At 52.4% G+C, this 16900-nt stretch overlaps 2 protein-coding genes across 2 annotated transcripts; both read right to left on the bottom strand.

The window, feature by feature from the left end:
* Nucleotides 1-4275: 4275 nt before the first annotated feature.
* Nucleotides 4276-8114, bottom strand: Slurp2 (secreted LY6/PLAUR domain containing 2). Its single transcript, XM_021659856.2, has 3 exons — nucleotides 8011-8114; nucleotides 4896-5000; nucleotides 4276-4625 (listed from the first exon to the last, which is right to left on the bottom strand). The coding sequence occupies exons 1-3, from the start codon at nucleotides 8060-8062 to the stop codon at nucleotides 4489-4491; spliced, it is 294 nt and encodes a 97-aa protein (XP_021515531.1). The 5' UTR covers nucleotides 8063-8114; the 3' UTR covers nucleotides 4276-4488.
* Nucleotides 8115-9242: 1128 nt separating this feature from the next.
* Lynx1 (Ly6/neurotoxin 1) lies at nucleotides 9243-14487 on the bottom strand. Its single transcript, XM_021659838.2, has 5 exons — nucleotides 14328-14487; nucleotides 13947-14082; nucleotides 13296-13478; nucleotides 12983-13084; nucleotides 9243-12848 (listed from the first exon to the last, which is right to left on the bottom strand). The coding sequence occupies exons 3-5, from the start codon at nucleotides 13345-13347 to the stop codon at nucleotides 12652-12654; spliced, it is 351 nt and encodes a 116-aa protein (XP_021515513.1). The 5' UTR covers nucleotides 13348-13478; nucleotides 13947-14082; nucleotides 14328-14487; the 3' UTR covers nucleotides 9243-12651.
* Between the last annotated feature and the right edge of the window lie 2413 nt (nucleotides 14488-16900).

The raw sequence follows: 16900 nt of genomic DNA, 5'->3' as shown, positions 1-16900 counted from the left end.
GTCCTCCAGGGAGCAGCACCGGAGGCCACCCCTCCCACGGGCCTCACCCACTGCATCTTTCATCAGGTGCTCCTTAGTCCCTGTGTAGTAAGTGAGGAGGCTCTGTCCTGTCACCCCCACCTCAGCACTCCTCTTTCCTTGGCCTCCTTGTATGCGTGTCCTCTGACCATTTCCTGTGGCCCTGCCTTGTGGGCACACGTGTACTCCTTGGGGTGGTGCGCTTCTTGGCATGTGAGACAAACACTTCCTTCTTGGTCTTCCGTCTTTCAGTTTTGCTCATGATCCTGTCTCCCAGGTCTCCCTGTATAACCTGGCTTGCCTGAACCTTCAGTCCCAGCCTCCCAAATTACTAGGAAACTACCGTGTATATTATTTTACAGATTCCTATATAGTAATTTATAGCTCTCAATTTAGTTTTTGCATCTTGTTTACCTTTTTCTTTACTTCTTCTTTTTGTTTGTTTGTTTGTTTGTGTTTCTAGACAGGATATCTCTGTGTCTCCCTGGCTATCCTGGAACATAATCTGTAGACCAGGCTAGCCTTGAACTCAGGAATCTACCTGCCTCTGCCTCCTGAGTTCTGGGATGAAAGGCATGTGCCATCACCACCTGGCTATTTTTTCTTTTTAATTTTCAGTGGCTTTATTGGCTATATTTCACATACCTGGCGGCTCACACATTTCAAAGTGTATTGTTTGCTGAGTACGGTGGTACTCACCCTATAATCCCTGCATTTGCGAGGCTGAGAAATGATTGCCATGAGTTCAAGGCCAGCCTGGGCTATGTAGTGACATGCTGAAGGGGGGTGGGTGGGGAAGGCACACTGCAGAGCTCAACAGTTGGCATAGCCACGGACATCTGCAAACACCACCAGCTGGGTTGGCATGTTCCATCAATCTCCAAAAGGAAGCCCATGGGCTTAGCTATCGCACCATCCCTCCATTCCTGCCGCATTGTGAAAGACACGCTTGGTCTTCAGCCAGGTTTCTTGGCACGCAACGCATCTCCTTAAAGCTCTCGGAATCTCTGTGGCAATAAGAGTGTCTTTTATAAGTTGATGAATGACAAGTGGATGGATGCCCCTCAGTAGTTCAAGGACAGGGCTGATCACCTAAGAGATACCTGCACAATTAGAGGGTGGGGACTTCGATCCCCACCCCAAGTCTCCCCTGAAGACAGGAGAGGGACTGAAACCTGAGCTGATCACCAGTGGCCAATGATGTAACCGATCATGCCCACGTAATGAAGCCTCCAAAATACCCCAAAGGGACAGGACTCTCAGCTTCTAGGTTGCTTAACATAGAAGGTTCTGGGCTTCTTGGGAAGATAATGAGAAATTACCCACGCCTGGAAAGGCATGGAGACCCTGATGTTCCTTAGAATTTTTAGTGTTCCCAAGAATTCAGGCGACACCTTAATCCACTTTTTTAAAAAATCAAGGCCATGACCAAAGGTGTCAAAACACCATTTGGAAAGAGAGAGAGAGAGAGAGAGAGAGAGAGAGAGAGAGAGAGAGAGAGAGAGAGAGAGAGAGAGAATGAAGGATCGAGAAAGGCTCAGCCTTGGGGACAGAGCCCTCAACCTGTAGGATCTGATGTGGGCTTCACATAGTTGGTATCTTGAGTTGTATTGACCTGGAGAATGGCCAGCTGGAGCCCACTGCGGGATTGCTTGCTGGTTGACAAAAGCCCTGAAACTTGATGATCCCAGGATGAGAACTTTCCCATCAGGCCCAGTAAAACTAGACACAGGAAGGAAGTTGTAAGGGGAAGGTTCCGGCCCACTTGTCTGGAACAGTGATTTCCCCAGGAGCCTTGCCAGAAATTCCTTGCTCTGTCGGCACCCTGTCCTTTACACGCCCAGCACCCAACACCCAGATTCCTGTAACTGCAGCCACTCAGACCAGGTGCTTTGGACATCATGGTTAGAGCCACTTCCACCAGCCACAGCTGCGGAGCCCTGTCCCGCATTCCTGAGACCAGCAGGCTGCTGCCCCAAAATCTCAGGCACACTTTTCCCATTTGCCTTTCCCCCTGTCACAGCCTCTGTATGACATGTGTTCCTGTCATCATGCTCTGTCACGCCCCAATAACTATCCTGCTCTTGGGGGAATCTTTCTGGTATTTAGAGTGACCAAAGAAACCTACAAGCGTTTTGGTGATCAGGGATGCTGAATGGTGTGTTAGAATAAAATTCTTTGGGTGTCCCCTCCTGCCCTGTATACCTCCTTGTTTCCAGTGCGCCCCAAATCCCTGCCATTTCGTGCAGGCAGAGTCCTAAAGAACCGAGTGTCCTGTAGTGTTTTCAAGAGTCAATCCTGCAGAGGTGTAGGTCAGTACCTCATTCTTGTAGATCGGTGACTAGGATTTCACAGCCTGAACATGTCATATTATTCGTGTTCACGCACAGCGATGGGCCTGTGGGTTTCTACCCTGTGGCCACTGTGTGTGAATAGCTCAGTTCTGAGTGGCTTTGGGCCAGTTTCTGTAGACATGTTTCTATTTCTTTGTTTATATCCAGGGCTACCCCTCCTGGGTTATACCATAACCCTGGGTTTAATTACCCAATTAATCCCTTGTGAAATCAGAGTCATGGCCAAAGCCTTTTATCTTCTGAATGGGCTAGCATTTAAGGAAACTCTTTTCAGCCTTGAAGGAAGCTGAGGTAGGAGCTAGCCTGGGCTATACAGTGAGAACAGTTCTCAAAAAGAACCAAAAGGCCTTTGTGTCTTTTGATCCAGTGAGAGAGGTCTGGAACCATCTCTTCTTGACTTAACATCTGGGTACCAGTGCAGCAGCTAACTGTCCTTCCACTGCCCTGAGCATCACTGCTGCTCATTCAGGCATTGCCAGCGTGAGTGTCCTCTTTTCCATGCATTGGCTGATGCTGAGGCCCCAGCTTTCCATCAGTTACTCTCCACTCGTGCATTGCTCTCCTCAGGAGTATCACCTTCTCCAAGTGTTTATTTTATGTGAGAACTTTGCCAAGCTGAGAAAAAGCAAGTCGAGGGCTGGGCCTGCCCCCATGTTTCCTGACAGGTACCAACTATGATTTGCTTCTGTGCCTCCAAAACCAGGAGCCCGAAACTTATCCCCAGGCCTGGTTGGGAGATGGAGATTAAATATTTACTGGGCACAAATTCTGGGCATTTAATTCCCCGTGTCCATACTAAGGTGAGTGGATTTGCCGTTTGGGCAGATCTATCCAATTTTTCCCCATGGCACAGCTTTGCCATTGCAGGTTCCTGATGGGTACCTGGAGGCAGAGTTCCTGCCCAGGGATACACAGGGTTTGGTAGATGGGTAGCCTTCTGGGAGACATAGGCAAAGCGAACCAGGCAAAGACATGGTAGGAAAGACAGAACAGGACAAGGTGCCAGACACACAAGGCCAAGGAGGTAACAGGTTTCCCCGAGAGCTACTGACAGCAGAGGTGGATGATCCTTGAAGGCCTGTCATCAGTGAACACCATTCTTCCTCCACAGAGGCCTCCTCCACCTGCCCAACTGTGTGTTTGTCGGAGGCTTCTGGAGTCTCATTCAGAGTGAAGGTGCTCACGTGTCTGGGTTCCTTTCTGCCTTCAAGCCAGGTTAGGGTGTGGCTCAAGTGTCCCAAAACCCACATCAAGGGTGTTGTTTATGTGCCACAGCCTCAGGATATAAGCCCCAGGCCTTATCCCTGGTTATACCCTGAGACCTGATCTTGTTCACCTCCCGACCATGCTCACACACTAAGCCCTGACCCCTGACCCTGATCTTGGTCACACTCTGAGTTTTGATTCCAATTGTATTCTGGGCCCTGATCCTGATCACAGGTGAACCCTGATCCTAGTAACACTCTGAGCCCCGATTGTTACACTCTGAGTCTTGATCACGTTGCACCCAGACCACCTAAACTGCAGGTCTGGATGTTTCCTGCCCCCTAATCCCAAGTTTGGAGTACTCAAATGCACATCAGCCCAGGTGAGGGTAATACTCAAGTGCCCAAGCCTCAAGTTAGGGGTGCTCCTCAAGTGCCTACAGACTCAGCTCCTCCTAAGAGCCTGCTCAAGGGCAGAGCAAGCAATCTGCATCTCCTGTGCCTTTCAGGCCCTGTGTCTACCAGAGATATGAAGTTCTCAGTAGAAGAGAGAAGATCAGTGGACAGCCTGGGCTAAAGAGGCCATGATTGGTAAGAGATGGGGGAAGGGGATAAGGCATTGTCTGAATCTAATTCCCTCTATAGCCAAGCCTAGTGCCTGATACAGTACTTCCACTGGACAACCATACTGTGTGATCCAGGTCAATTTTATTGGGAGATTTGTTGTGGCCCACAGATAGGGACTTAAGTATGTACCATGGTGCATTTACACAAGGCTTCCTTCAGAACTTCTGAGGAAGTTGAGTTGGGGGTGCCTTGGGCTGGCCAGGCTGGAATAATCTCTAAGAACGAGGCCTGGGCAAGAGACATGGTATGGTTCTGTGGAGCCAGCTGGTAGTGGAGGAGTGTGGTCAGTCCTTGTTGCAGAGATTGGACTGGCAGCAGGCGATGGATACATGAGGACCCAAGCCCAAGCTGGGGACATCAGGGCAGCCATTGTAGCACATCTTCGTCACCAGAGGCAGGTCTGTAAAGCTGATGGGAGACCCTAAGGGGTAAGAAAGAGACCATGGTGCTTCCTGAAGCTCTAAGCTCCCCAAACCTCTGTTACACCAACAATTGTCACCCCTTCCCCTGCCCCCCGCAAGCACTGAGAGACCCTACCCCATCCCTGACCCAGGCAGAGACTGCCAGACATCTACCTACTCTGTTCTTGATCTGATGGGCGCCACACAGAGCCCTGGGCTCTGCCTGCCCAGTGAGCCAGCTCTCTGTGCAAGAAGGGTGTGTCCAGCCCCACCCCTCCCACCACACTCACGGGTGGCAATGATGACACAGTGGGTGGAGCTCCCTGGGCAGCTGGACTGGTGGGAACATCCTCCAAAACCCTTGCACAGGTGGCACCGCAGGCCCTGTGTTACAGCTACGGGCAGACAGGGACAGAGGCAGCGGGTGAGCAACTCCTGCAGAGGGTGGCACCCACTCTCGTACCCAGCATCCCGCTTCCATTCTTGGGCCATAGCTCTGCAGCCCAGCTTCCTTCATGGTGCAAGGCCCCTCGAGACCTTGGAAGAAGGGATAACTAAGACCCTGACGCTCAGCCTGCCACTGTGTGAGATACAAGTGATTGCACTGGAGCTAGCTGCTCTGGGTTCCTCTGCCCAGAACACCAAGGGCTATGTGGAGCGGAGGTGAGACCTCCTGGAGAGGGGGAGCACTGGTTCAGGCTCCTGAAGTCCAGGGGGTGGGGAGGGCTGAGAAACCAGAGACTTTACCCATTCCCCTCTCTACTTTCAGGGACCTGAGAAGGATCATTTATATCCCTGGGGTTTCTGTTCTATGGGTTGAGATAATAGGTCCTCTACCCAGTTAGCAAGGAACCCAGGGCAAGGCTAGGCAGAAGGACGTGGGAGCCCACTGAGTTCTGTTTGCCACTTCTTGGCAAATCTGCATCACAGGTCTTGCCTCCAGCCCAGCGGCTTGCAGTCATCAGGCAAGTGGCCTACCCTGCCCTCCTGGCTTTCTCTGGATTCCCCCCTGCCTCTTCCTGCCCCACCTCCTTAAGCTCCCTTCCTTGGGTTACATGGTCTCTAACTGCATGCCCAGTGCTGGGGACTCTTCAGTACCAATCCTGCTGCTGCACACTGGCTCTGTACACGTCCTGACACTGAGTCGGGACGCTCTTAGGCCCTGTGCCATCTTACTTGGGCTACTGGGTAGGGTCTGAGCTAGGAGGCTGGCTCCTCCCTGGGGCTCCGACTACAGCTATACCTCTACCAGACCTCACCTGTAAGTGTGCTGGTCAGTTCCAGCCACTCTCAAAGGCCTCCATCCTATGCACTACGGAGCAGGTGACAGACAGGAAGTCCCTACTATTGCAAGGTCCCCACTACTTGCCTGGACTGTTCACCAGCCCTACCAGGCAGCCCTGCCTGCAACCCTGCCAGGAACACAAAAGCAACAGAAGCCCCCAAAAATCCTTCCGGACAGGGAAGGGCATAGACAGCAGCTGAATGAAAGGCATGTGCTTGAGGCACCAAAATCGGCTGGGAAGGTGCTGGGGGGAACTGGACTGGACCAATTCTCATTCCTCTTCTCCATCCTCCTACCTCTGCCCAGGTTCATCTTTCCATCATCCATGTAGCATGAGCAAGCCCCAGCACATAGGCCATTTCCGCCTAGGGAGCCTTTCATCTCTGAGGCAGAGGTCCTCCTGGGATGTAGCCACCACGGCTGGCCTTGTTATGTTCATGCTTAAGGCTGTCTCCCCACTCACATTCGCTAGGGTTCTGGAGATGAATGGGGATCCCTTCCCACTCCCCAGTGCTTCCCCAGTCACCCAATATATACACCCTGCTGCATTGATGAGGCTCATGAGATGTTTAGAGAATAAATGAATGAATCTCTAGGAGCTGGGGCAAGAGCCGGGTCATTAAGAGAAAGAATAACTGTCCCTCTTGGGGATTTTGTGTTGTCATCAAGGAAGCGAGGAGGGAAATTGGCTCTGGGTACAATGGTAGGGTCATAGGGACAGACCCCAGGTCAGCATTTGCTTAGAGAGAGAGAGGGTTTTGGAGAAGAGGGTAGGAGGGGTAATGGGATGAGCCTCGGGATGACAGACTCCCCTAGGTCTGGTCCCTCTGCGATGTTGCCAGGGACAGCGGACTCCCTCTGGTCTTATTTTCTCACTCTGGGGTCAGCCTACGATGCAATCCACCATTCCCAGGCCACTCTGAGACCCGGGGAGAGATGGGTGGCAGAGCAGGCACCCAGGAATGATGTAGGACATGGAGCATGCTGAGAGAGGCTCATGGAGCCCAATTCCCTCCAACCGCTAACTGGCCAGGCCTGAGGCTTTCGTCTTGAGAGGCAGGTATGATTTCCACGGAGGAAGGGGCTGGGGAGGCCCCAGTTTGGAGAGTTGTCTCAGGCTCACAGATGCGCATGAGATACTAGGGCGTTGGCTAAGACAGGAGGGCATCTGCCCCAAGGCTGAGCACTCCTCTCTGAAGCCTTAGCCCTGAGAGAGACAAAAGGTCTCTAAACTTTGAACTCAGGGCCGTCAAAGTGGAGCTGTTCTGTCCTAAAGGCTCCGAGCAGCACTTAGGGGGTCAATAGTTCAGGCTTTCTCAGTTCTAAGGGTCCCCATGAGGCCCAACCCAAAAAATGCGAACCAGAGCCAGAGACACACAGACCTCCAATCCCACATCTCAGCTGGACCACAGGCCCTAGGGCATTCCCACCCATGATGAAAACCAAGGTTTTGTTAGGTGAGGCATCTGGGAGCTGGGCTGTCTGAGTTTGGAGCATAGGTTGCTGTTGAGCTGCAGGGGGAACAGTTTCTTTGCTCAGGCATTGATTGGGGCTGGATATAGGAACAAATTAGGCTCGACTAAATGATGTCAAAGCCAGGCATAGGCGGTGATAAATGGTGGTATCCCTGGGAGGCCATCAGCAGGCACTGGGGCCAAACCTCCTGTGACTGAAGCAGATGAAACTAGCTAGCCTGGAGGGTGTAAAAGTCTGAGGGGACTCAAGTCAAGTGGATGAAATCGCCCTAGGAAGGTAGAACAGATAGAATTTAAGCAAGGAGGTTGGGGGGCAGGAGAGAGTAGCTGTAGAAAATGGTCTAGCTGGGGCTCTAGAGCTGGAGGAGGGCAAAGTAGCAGAGGTGTGCCGTGCTTGTGTGTGGCAAGAGTGTTGCTATGGAGTTGGAGATGTCTAAGGGTGGGTTTCAAGCTGAGAAGTAAGCATGAGGACAGTACTGAGTGTTGGGAAGAGGGTTTAGGAATCTACGAAGGCCAGCATCAGAGGACAGAAGCTGGGCAGGGAGGAACCGGGAAAGGGGTACCTCCAAGGGTCAGTGGTGGCCCAGGCTGAAAGGACAGTGATGAGTAAGGGAAGGAGGAGAGTCAGCAGCATCCTTGACTCACCTAGCTCCATGCTCAAGACCACGGCCAGAAGGAACCAGAAGGAAAGCCTCATGTTCTCGGCACTAAGGATGAGGCTTACTTCCTGGCCACCCCTTATACCTGCTTGTGGCTCCCACTCCACCCTTGCCTCCCATTGCCGCTGGCTTCCAGCCCTGAGTCACTTGCAACCCAGCTCAGATGGGAGCTGGCAGAGCTTGCTGCTGTGTGGCCTTGGGGAGCCTGGTACAATTTCACAAGCCTTCTTCCCTCCTCCACGGAATAAGGATGTCCTAATCATCAGGCCTAAGGCTCTCAAGAGAAGCCTTGTGCTGGCTGAAGCTCAGTGTGGGTCCACCTCACCCAGCAGCTGCACGGAGGGCAGTGTGAATGGAGCTTGGACCAGGTGAAACCAGTATGTCTTCCTCGGCAGCTCACTCTGGATGGAGTATGGTGGCCAGGCTTTTGAGAGACCATTTTCCTCATCTGCCAAATCTGGCTTCAGTCCTGGCCTGGCCCTCCCAGGACTAGGAGAGCCAGGAGAAGCATGGCTGTGCACGTGGTCCTAGGTACAAGGGGTGAGTGTTACCTATCAAGAGACTGTACTGGCATAGTACCAAGGAAACTGAGTCCTGCTGGTAGTATTTGCTTGGTAGCAGCAGGAGGGGGAAGCAAAGCCTTGGTATTAAAAAGTTTCCAGGTTGGGGTAAGAGACAAAAGTGACATATTTCAGGGCAAGGGTCCTTTTGCCAGTGGACCAGGGTACAGGCCTAAGGCCAGGTGGGAGATTCCATGTATCTACTCTCGATGTCCAGGTGACTTCGATTTATCTCCATGCTTTATGGAGTCCCCAAATCTGGGAGTTGGGAAGGAAAAGGGATCAGAGATCCTGAGAGAGGGTCTGCTAGAGTCAGACTATCTTCCCAAGAATTAAATAGCAAGAAATTGGGATTGGATCAGAAAGCCAGAAGGCAGAAGTAGCAGGTAGGGGTTTGGGGTCCTGTCTCTTCCATCCAGTTCCTCAGCCTACCCTCAGGCTGGTTGGTCCGTTGATGGGAACTGATAGATATGCCTCTTTCCACAGTATGGAGGTGAGTTTCAGCAAGCCCAGGGTATCCTGCTAATACCTCTCTTGCCTTGGCTGGCTTGAATGTCAGGTCAGGAGCCAGGGACCTTCAGGGTCAGGAGCACCCGCCAAGACAATCTGGGTGGGTGAGGTCCAAACTTAAATAGAAAAGAAGGTCAGGAGGGAAAGATAGAAACATGTCCTTCGTTTGTTTATTCATTCAGTGGTGGTGGACATCAACATTGACAGGACCACTCTGAAGTACAGGTGCAGGGGACTGGCCGGGGGAAAGGAAGCAGTGGCATAAAAGTGGATTTCATGTTTTTTGCTGGGTGAGAGCTTAGGGTTGGCAGAGACACGACCAAGGGAAGTGCCAGGTGTCATGTATCCCACGCATCTTTTGGGGCCTCCTCTGTGCCGACCCAAGGCTTGGCATTGGCTTCAAAGAGCCAGCCGAGCGGGTACTGTCATTGTCATTTCACCAATGAGATGGCTGGAACATGAGCCCGTGCTTGAGGAGCCTAGGGCACGCAGTGCTGCAGGATTGCCACGGTGCTTGCCAGGAAGTAGCCAAGTACCAAGGCGAGGGGCCACCCTACTCCTGGAAATCTTTCCAGAGTTTCAGAATGGGAACCCAAATGCTTGCCACAGAAGACTGAAGACACAGGTGCCCTGCTCCCCAGCCCCCACTTCTCCTTATATGCTTTTGAGGAGAGCCAATCACAGAGACAGTGGCAGAACACGACTCCCACCTGACGGCTTCTCTCTAGTGGGCCAGACCGAACCCCTCACTCTGCTCTGAAGTGTGCTTTGGCCTCATGTGCCGTCCTGGTTTCACCAAATCACACTCCATGGTATCATTGTCCCATCAAGCAGCCTCTCTCCGGTGACTTCCAAGATGCTTCCAGATTGCATCCTACAGACAACCACTGCCAGCCACTCTGGACGCCATGCCTGTTGAGGGGCTACTGTGTATGCCCGTGTGAAAACACCCGCTGCCTTGAGCCCTAATCCCTGACAAAGCTCGTGATGGCTGGCGTGACTCTGCTCTTCTTTCTCCCTCTCCATCCCACGCTCCCTCACTCTCTGTCTCCACACACAGGGTTGGCCTCCCCTGGCCTACCCCTCAGCTCCTCAAACCTTCAGTTCTTGTTTTTCCTTCTAAGGTTTCAGATTTGCATGCCCTTACAGCACTACATTCTGAAATTCTCTGGTTTGTGAAACTGCTTTCATCCCGAGTGTGAATAGCCTCAGAGAACCCCCGGCTGTTGGAACAGCATCCATAGTAGAATGGGTTGGTCCTGGAAAGATGAGGAGGCCAAATGGCCCGGGAAAACTAAGTGCCTCGCTCCTCTGTGCCTCAGTTTCTTTACCTGTCAAAGGGCGCAATAGTGACCACCCCCATACACTTTGCAGAACTGCTGTGGAGTGTGCAGGGCCACCTGCAGCGGACTGGACAGATGTTTATCACAGCACCCCAGATGGGATTCAGGACAGGCCCATCTGGCACTGTTCCCCTCATCTGCACCTCCCACTGGCAGGCTTGGTCCTGTACTAATTGAGCACCTTCTGGGGCTCTGTGCTAAGCACCAAGGGCAGGTTAGCTAGGCACAGTGCTCCCTGTAGGGCTGGGTGGCAGTGTGGGGCCTTGTCTGGTTGGTGTCAAGAGAGAAAGACACTGCCCCCAATGCTGCAGCACTCTCAGTGCCTTGCTTTGGAGGTCATCAAGCCTCTTCCATTTCCCCCGCCCCACCTCTCCCCCTCCCCTGTGCCTTGTGATGGAAGGGAGGACCTGGTCTCGGGCTCCTCCCATTTTTGGCCCAGGATGCCACTTGACTGGGAACAATGGACTTGCACAAGCAGGGTAACAGGATAATGTTTCCCAGGCCTCACCCACTGAGTCAGGGGCCTGCCTCTGACTCTCCTTGCCAGTGCCCTGTGGCTTCCATAGGTCAGTCCCAATGCTGGCTGCTTGCTCGTGGGGTGTGTGTGTGTTCTATGCAAGCTCAGGTGGGGGCAGCATTGGCTTCCTCTCAGCATCCTGCCTTTTGGGCTCTGTAGCCACTATGTGCACATATGCACTTGTGTTCCTCCCTTCTACTTCCTGGCTTCCCATGAGGCTCATCTTCCCTGTAGACAATCAAATGTCTTTTCATCTCCAGGCCATTTCCCACTCAATTCACCTTTGTAATAAGGCTGCACAGTTCCTTATTACAGTTCCTATTCCTGAGGGTCTGGGAAAGCCCATCAGCAGGATCCTCCCCCACCTCCCCAATCCTCCAGCAGCATGTCCTCAGAGGAAGAAACTGAGGCAGAAAACCACATCAGTTCCAGCAGCAGACAGAGCTCAGGTCTGCCCGAGAACAGGAGGGAAGGTCCCAAAGGACGGGCCTCTGTGTCCTGAGATCCTACAGCCTGGGGTGGGGGTGGAGTCTGAGAAAAAGCACTCAAGATGTGGTGACCACAGACATGGCCAGCATCCTGACCGCTGGGCTGGGCCAACTTTAGAAGTTTCCCCAGTGGCACAAGAATTGGGGTACTAGTAAGAGTGGAGGGTAAGGCTCCCTGGGCCAACTAAACAGTATGAAAGGTTGATTGGTGTCTCCTAAATCTGGGCTGGGTTCTCTGGAGTCTTGACTGCCAGCAGTCTTCAGCCACAACTGACCTGGGACTTGGGCTGGCTCCCTGTACACTTGCCTCCCCATAATTTACCAAGAGACTGAAGGACCCCAGGAGCTGCCTGCAGGACCTGGGGAACTGGCTGAAGTCTGCTTCCCTGTCTCAGTCATGCCACCAGCCTGCTGTGACCTGCCTCTGCCCCCTTCCCGCCATGCCCAGAATAGCTCTGGCCAGCGTACAGGCCAGACAAAATATAGCACGGGCCACGTGCTCTCATGTCCCTGCCAGCCTCAAGGGGATATAGTGGCGGTCAAGGGGCCCCACTGAGCTGGAGCTGGAGGGATCTCAGTGGCCTATGGAAATGAAGCCATTGTTAGCTACCCTTGGCCAAGTGCTGTCCTGACACCAGGTCTGGCAGAGTTCCTGAGATAGGTGGAAATGGCAAAAGGCTTCCTCACATGGCTTCCATCTCACATTTGTCCTGGGCAGCAGCTCGACTTAGTAGGAGACAGCCCTGCTGAGCCTGTTTATACTTCTAGCCAGTTCATGATCCCCTCCGGCAGAGCTATCCTCTGGTGGGTAGACTGAGGCAGGGTCCTGATGCTATGAAGGTGGAGTTTGGCCACCAGTTCCATCAAATCAGTGTACCTTGACCAAAAGATGACTCCCCACCCCCATAAACAGCACTCTTCCAGATGCCCCTGATCCTGGGTAGAGGAGGGGACCAGCCTGCCCCACCCACAGCCAGGCACATTACAGAGGTTTAGAGCCACATATCAGCCTTCTGAAAAATGGAAAGGGTATGACCTTGGAGTGAGGTATCTGGATGCCATCAGTCCTTTTGTAGACAGCCATGGGACCTCTTTGTGGCTCAGGAGTCTCAGAGGGAAGAGGGTTGGGTGGCGTGAATGGGTGAGAGGGTGCAACTGAGTCTTTGAAGAGCTTTGTGTCTGAGTGGATCTGCCTGGGGGGACAGAACTTTACAGCAAGCTCCAGAAGGTGGACAGGAGTGCCGGGACCAGGGCCAAGGTCACTGGGGTAGCAAAGCCAGCCCCATTGCAGAGGTAGTACTGGCAACAGGAGGTGGCAGATGCATGCTTGGAGTAGCCATCATACACGGTCTCAAAGCAGCTGGGTACACACGACTTTCTCACCTTCATCCGGTATGGGGTGAAGTCTGCAGGGGACAGGACACAAGACAGTTGCAGTGAGAAGATCAGGACCTTGGACGGCTCAATCTTAGCTTGCAGGTCCTCCAGGGCAGGTGCGAGCCTCCCTCCCTCTCCCTGTGCTCCAGGATATCAGACTCACAAGTACGGGTGGTCATACAGTAGGTGGCCATGTCCGGGCAGCGCATGGGTTTGAAGCAATTGTCTCCATTGTAGGCACACACGTGGCACTCCAGAGCCTGGGCTGTGGGCCAGGATGTGGGGGTCAGAGGACAGGAAGAAATCCTTTTCCTGACAGTCAGACCCAAGCTGTCTCCAGCCAACCACCCATTCCCACTGCGCACCAGATCAGGGCAGCCAGAAGGCAGCAGAACTCGGGCCAGCTTGCCCTCTTTCCACCCACCTGTCCCAGGGTCAGGTTCCAAACGGGTCCCTCTAACCTCTGTCCACCTTACCCACGGGCAAGCCCATCAGAGCCATCAGGAACACTGTGAGCAGGGGTGTCATGATGGAGATGTGAGGACAGTGTGGGAGTGAACAGGCGGACAGCAGCTGGTCCTGGATCCAACTCAGGCCAGGGAAGATGCAGCGCCCAGAGGCCCTGCCTGAGCTCTTGGCCTCCTAGTGGTAAAGCAACCCTGCACAGACAATGACAGAGGCTTGTGATCACAGCTGGGCTGGGGCAGGCCCAAGAGCCTTCCAGCTCAGTGGGTGTCATTGATTTCCAATTACCTGGAGATGGTGTGGGTGGAGGGAGCTAAAGAAGGGAAGGAACCGGCAATATCAAAGAAAATCGAGAGGTCCGGGGGTTCTTAAATGCCAAATGCAAAGACCCAGGGTTTTTTTGGTTTTTGTTTTTGTTTTTATTGGTAGGGACCTTATGAAAACTTGGCACACAGGCTCTTCCTGGCAGAGCCCAGAGTTCAGGAGATTCTCCGGAATAAGATTGGAACCCTGGTTTGGTCTCTTCTTAGGACAGGGATCCCTCTCACATTTGCTCCCCCTGCGTGAAGTCCCCTCCCACCCCCACCCCGCAGAAAGTGTAGACTCCGCTGTGTGAGTCCTTCACCACAGCGGAAGGGGCTGTGATGGTGCTCAGCTCCTACCTAAAGGCTCTTCGGATGCATGCCAGATGACAAAGCTGGACCAAGCCAGAGCTCCACAGGCTGGGTCTGGTGTTTGGGACTGTTGCGGGGACGTGGACCAATATTCTCCTCCCTGCCGACAGACTCGAGCCGGCTCCTGCTGGGAAGTACCAAAATACACTCCCGGAAGACAACCCATCCTTCATGACCCATTTCCCAGGTGCCAGCCTAGGATGCTCAGGTTCTGAATCAGACCAGGCCGGGCACCTCCTGCTCCCTCTCGGGGAGCTCCGCCCCAAACACTGCAGTCCTTCTTAGGGAGGACTCCCCGGGCGGGCTGGGTGCGGGGTGACCTCGCCCTTGCCCTTCACCATCACGAGCCCCGTCGCCTTAGAAACTCACCCGTGGCCGCTCCCGGGTCCCTCTCGCCTTCTGGCTGTGCGTCCGTGCACACTTGGCGCAGCGTTTGTACCGCATCCCAAGCCGGGTAGGCACCGCGGTGACAACCGACCCGCAGTACCAGCACACACCGCGGGCCCCGCCCCGCCCCGCCCCCAGGAACACGCTCCGCCCCCGAGGCTGCCTTCCTCAGCCTCAGTGGCCAGGGTAAGCTCTCTAATTATGGCTCTAGTGAGCAAAGCCTGGGCATCGCCTGGGCATCGCCTGGGCATCAGACTGTGCCCACTCATATGCAGATTCACAGTGACACTGTGGCGGTCCTGAAGCGAGTGCGCACCTCCTGGACATTCTCTCCAGGTTTTATCGAAGCTTTCCTCACCCCCTACTGCCCTGCTCCCACAAACTGCTCTGGGTGGGCATGCTGACTCTGGGAAGAGGCACCATCTGGACAGGTACCTCACTGCACCTCTCTCTTACGTGGGATCCACTAGCAACGCTTGCGAGCAAGCCTTAGAGGATTCCCACGCCTCACAGGCAGGTCTCACCACCAGAAGTCCACCGCTAAATTACTTTATGTAGCTAAAATCTTTTATTATTATTTTTTTATTCTGCTTCAAAAGCAACCAAAATTTAACAGGCTTTCACAAACCCTACTTTTTTGTGTGAGAGGAAGAAAATTAAAAAAAAAAAAAAACCTGCAGCGACACTGCATATGTCACTCTTCCAGCAAATGTACATTACCAGGAGCCTCAGAACTGAGACAAATGTCCCAGTGGTGTATGCATTTAATCCCAGAGGAAGAGGCAGAAGCAGGTGGATCTCTATGAGTTAGAGAGGCCAGCCTGGTCTATAAAGGAAGTTCCAGGATGCCCAAACCTATTCACACAGAGAAACCCTGCCTAGAAAAAAAAAAGCAAAGAAAAAGAAATGAAACAAATAATCAATATGCTCTAGTCCCCCAGAAAACAGATGTTTCCCCGAACCTTGGTCAGTAAAGACCATACGGCAGTGTGAATGGGACTGGCCCCCAGAGTCTCGTATGTTTGAATATCTGGTCCCCAGTTGGCGGAAATGTTTGGGGAGGACTAGAAGGTGTGCTTGTTGGAGGGAGTATGCCACTGCAGGTGGACTTTGAGGTTTTCAAAGACTCACGTCATTCTCAGTTGGCTGTCTCGGTCTCCTGCTTGGGGACCAAGGCTGAGCTATCAGCTGTTTCACCTGCCTTTGCTCCGCCCACAAAATGGACTTTAACCTTCTGAAACGGTAAGCCAAATTCAATACTTTCTTTTATAAGTTGCCTTGGTCACGGTTTTGTCACAGCAATAAAAAAAAAAAAAAAGTAACTAAGGCAGGCCATATTCTGAGCCACCAAATAAATCTTACTGTATATGGCAAGGATGAACATCCAACAGTGCTTTCCTTGGACAGCAATAGACTTATTAGAAATCCGCAGCAGCGGGGTCAGCTAGAAGCCTCAGCCGGTAGCACCTCTTGCTATTCAAGCTTGACACCTGAGTTTGATCCCTGGGACCCACTGAAGAAGGACAAAACCAATTCCTGAAAGTTGTTCTCGGATTCCTCTGCTGCCCCCCCCCCAATAATAGTAATAATATCATCATCATCAACAACAACCACAACAACAAAGGTTTAAAAATTATCAGCAAAAAAATTTACGAATGTGTAGAAGCTGAGTAACAACACATTTCTAAATAACCTATGGGGCAAAGGTGACATCAGGCAGGAAGTTAGAACATATTCCTGGCTGATGAGGTAGACATGGCCCACCAAAGCCACTGATGCGGGCGGAGGAGATGCCATTGAAGTGCTGTTTTAGGGGGGAAAAGAGGTTCCCGATTAGGACCTGAATTTCCACCTTCAGAAACTAGACCAGGAAGAAGAAATTAAATCCGAAGGAGGCACTATATAGCAAAACATGGACAGAGCTGGAGAGACAGCTCAGTGAGGAAAGTGCTCATTTCGCAAATGTGAGGACCCGGGTTTGGATCCCCAGCATGATGGAGAAGCCGGGCTGACCACTGTAGATACAGAGTGTCCATGCGCTATTAGAAAAGAGGGAGCTGTCTGAAGGAATGTGACTCTGAAGCGATGTTCGGGGACACCCAAACTTCTGTATCTGATAAATAAATACATAAAAGCTGTGCTAGGTGGTGTCTGCCTGAAACTACGGTGCTAGGAAGGTGAAGGCTGGAGGATCAGTGGGGCACATCCTGTCTAGCCAATCAGTGAGCTTCACTTTTCAGTGAGACACCTTGTGTCCAAAAGAAATAGATAGATAGATAGATAGATAGATAGATAGATAGATAGATAGATAGATGGAGAGTGAGAGCAGAAGAGATTCAACATCAGCCTCTGGTCTAAACATACACATGCGTGCAAACACACATATACACACACATGCATACAAACACACACAACTACATAACACATACGCACCTACAGCATACATACTAAAAGAAGAAAGGGAAGAAAATCAGTGAAATATAAAAATCCAAACGGTGAGAGAACTGATCAGTTCAAAGGCCAGTTCTATGAGAATGCCCCAAAGGGGTGCCATA

The sequence above is a fragment of the Meriones unguiculatus genome, chromosome 8 (genome assembly GCF_030254825.1).
Source record: "Meriones unguiculatus strain TT.TT164.6M chromosome 8, Bangor_MerUng_6.1, whole genome shotgun sequence".
NCBI lineage: Eukaryota > Metazoa > Chordata > Mammalia > Rodentia > Muridae > Meriones > Meriones unguiculatus.
The sequence above is the reverse complement of the archived record's forward strand: the minus strand, read 5'-3'. Positions and strand labels throughout refer to the sequence as shown.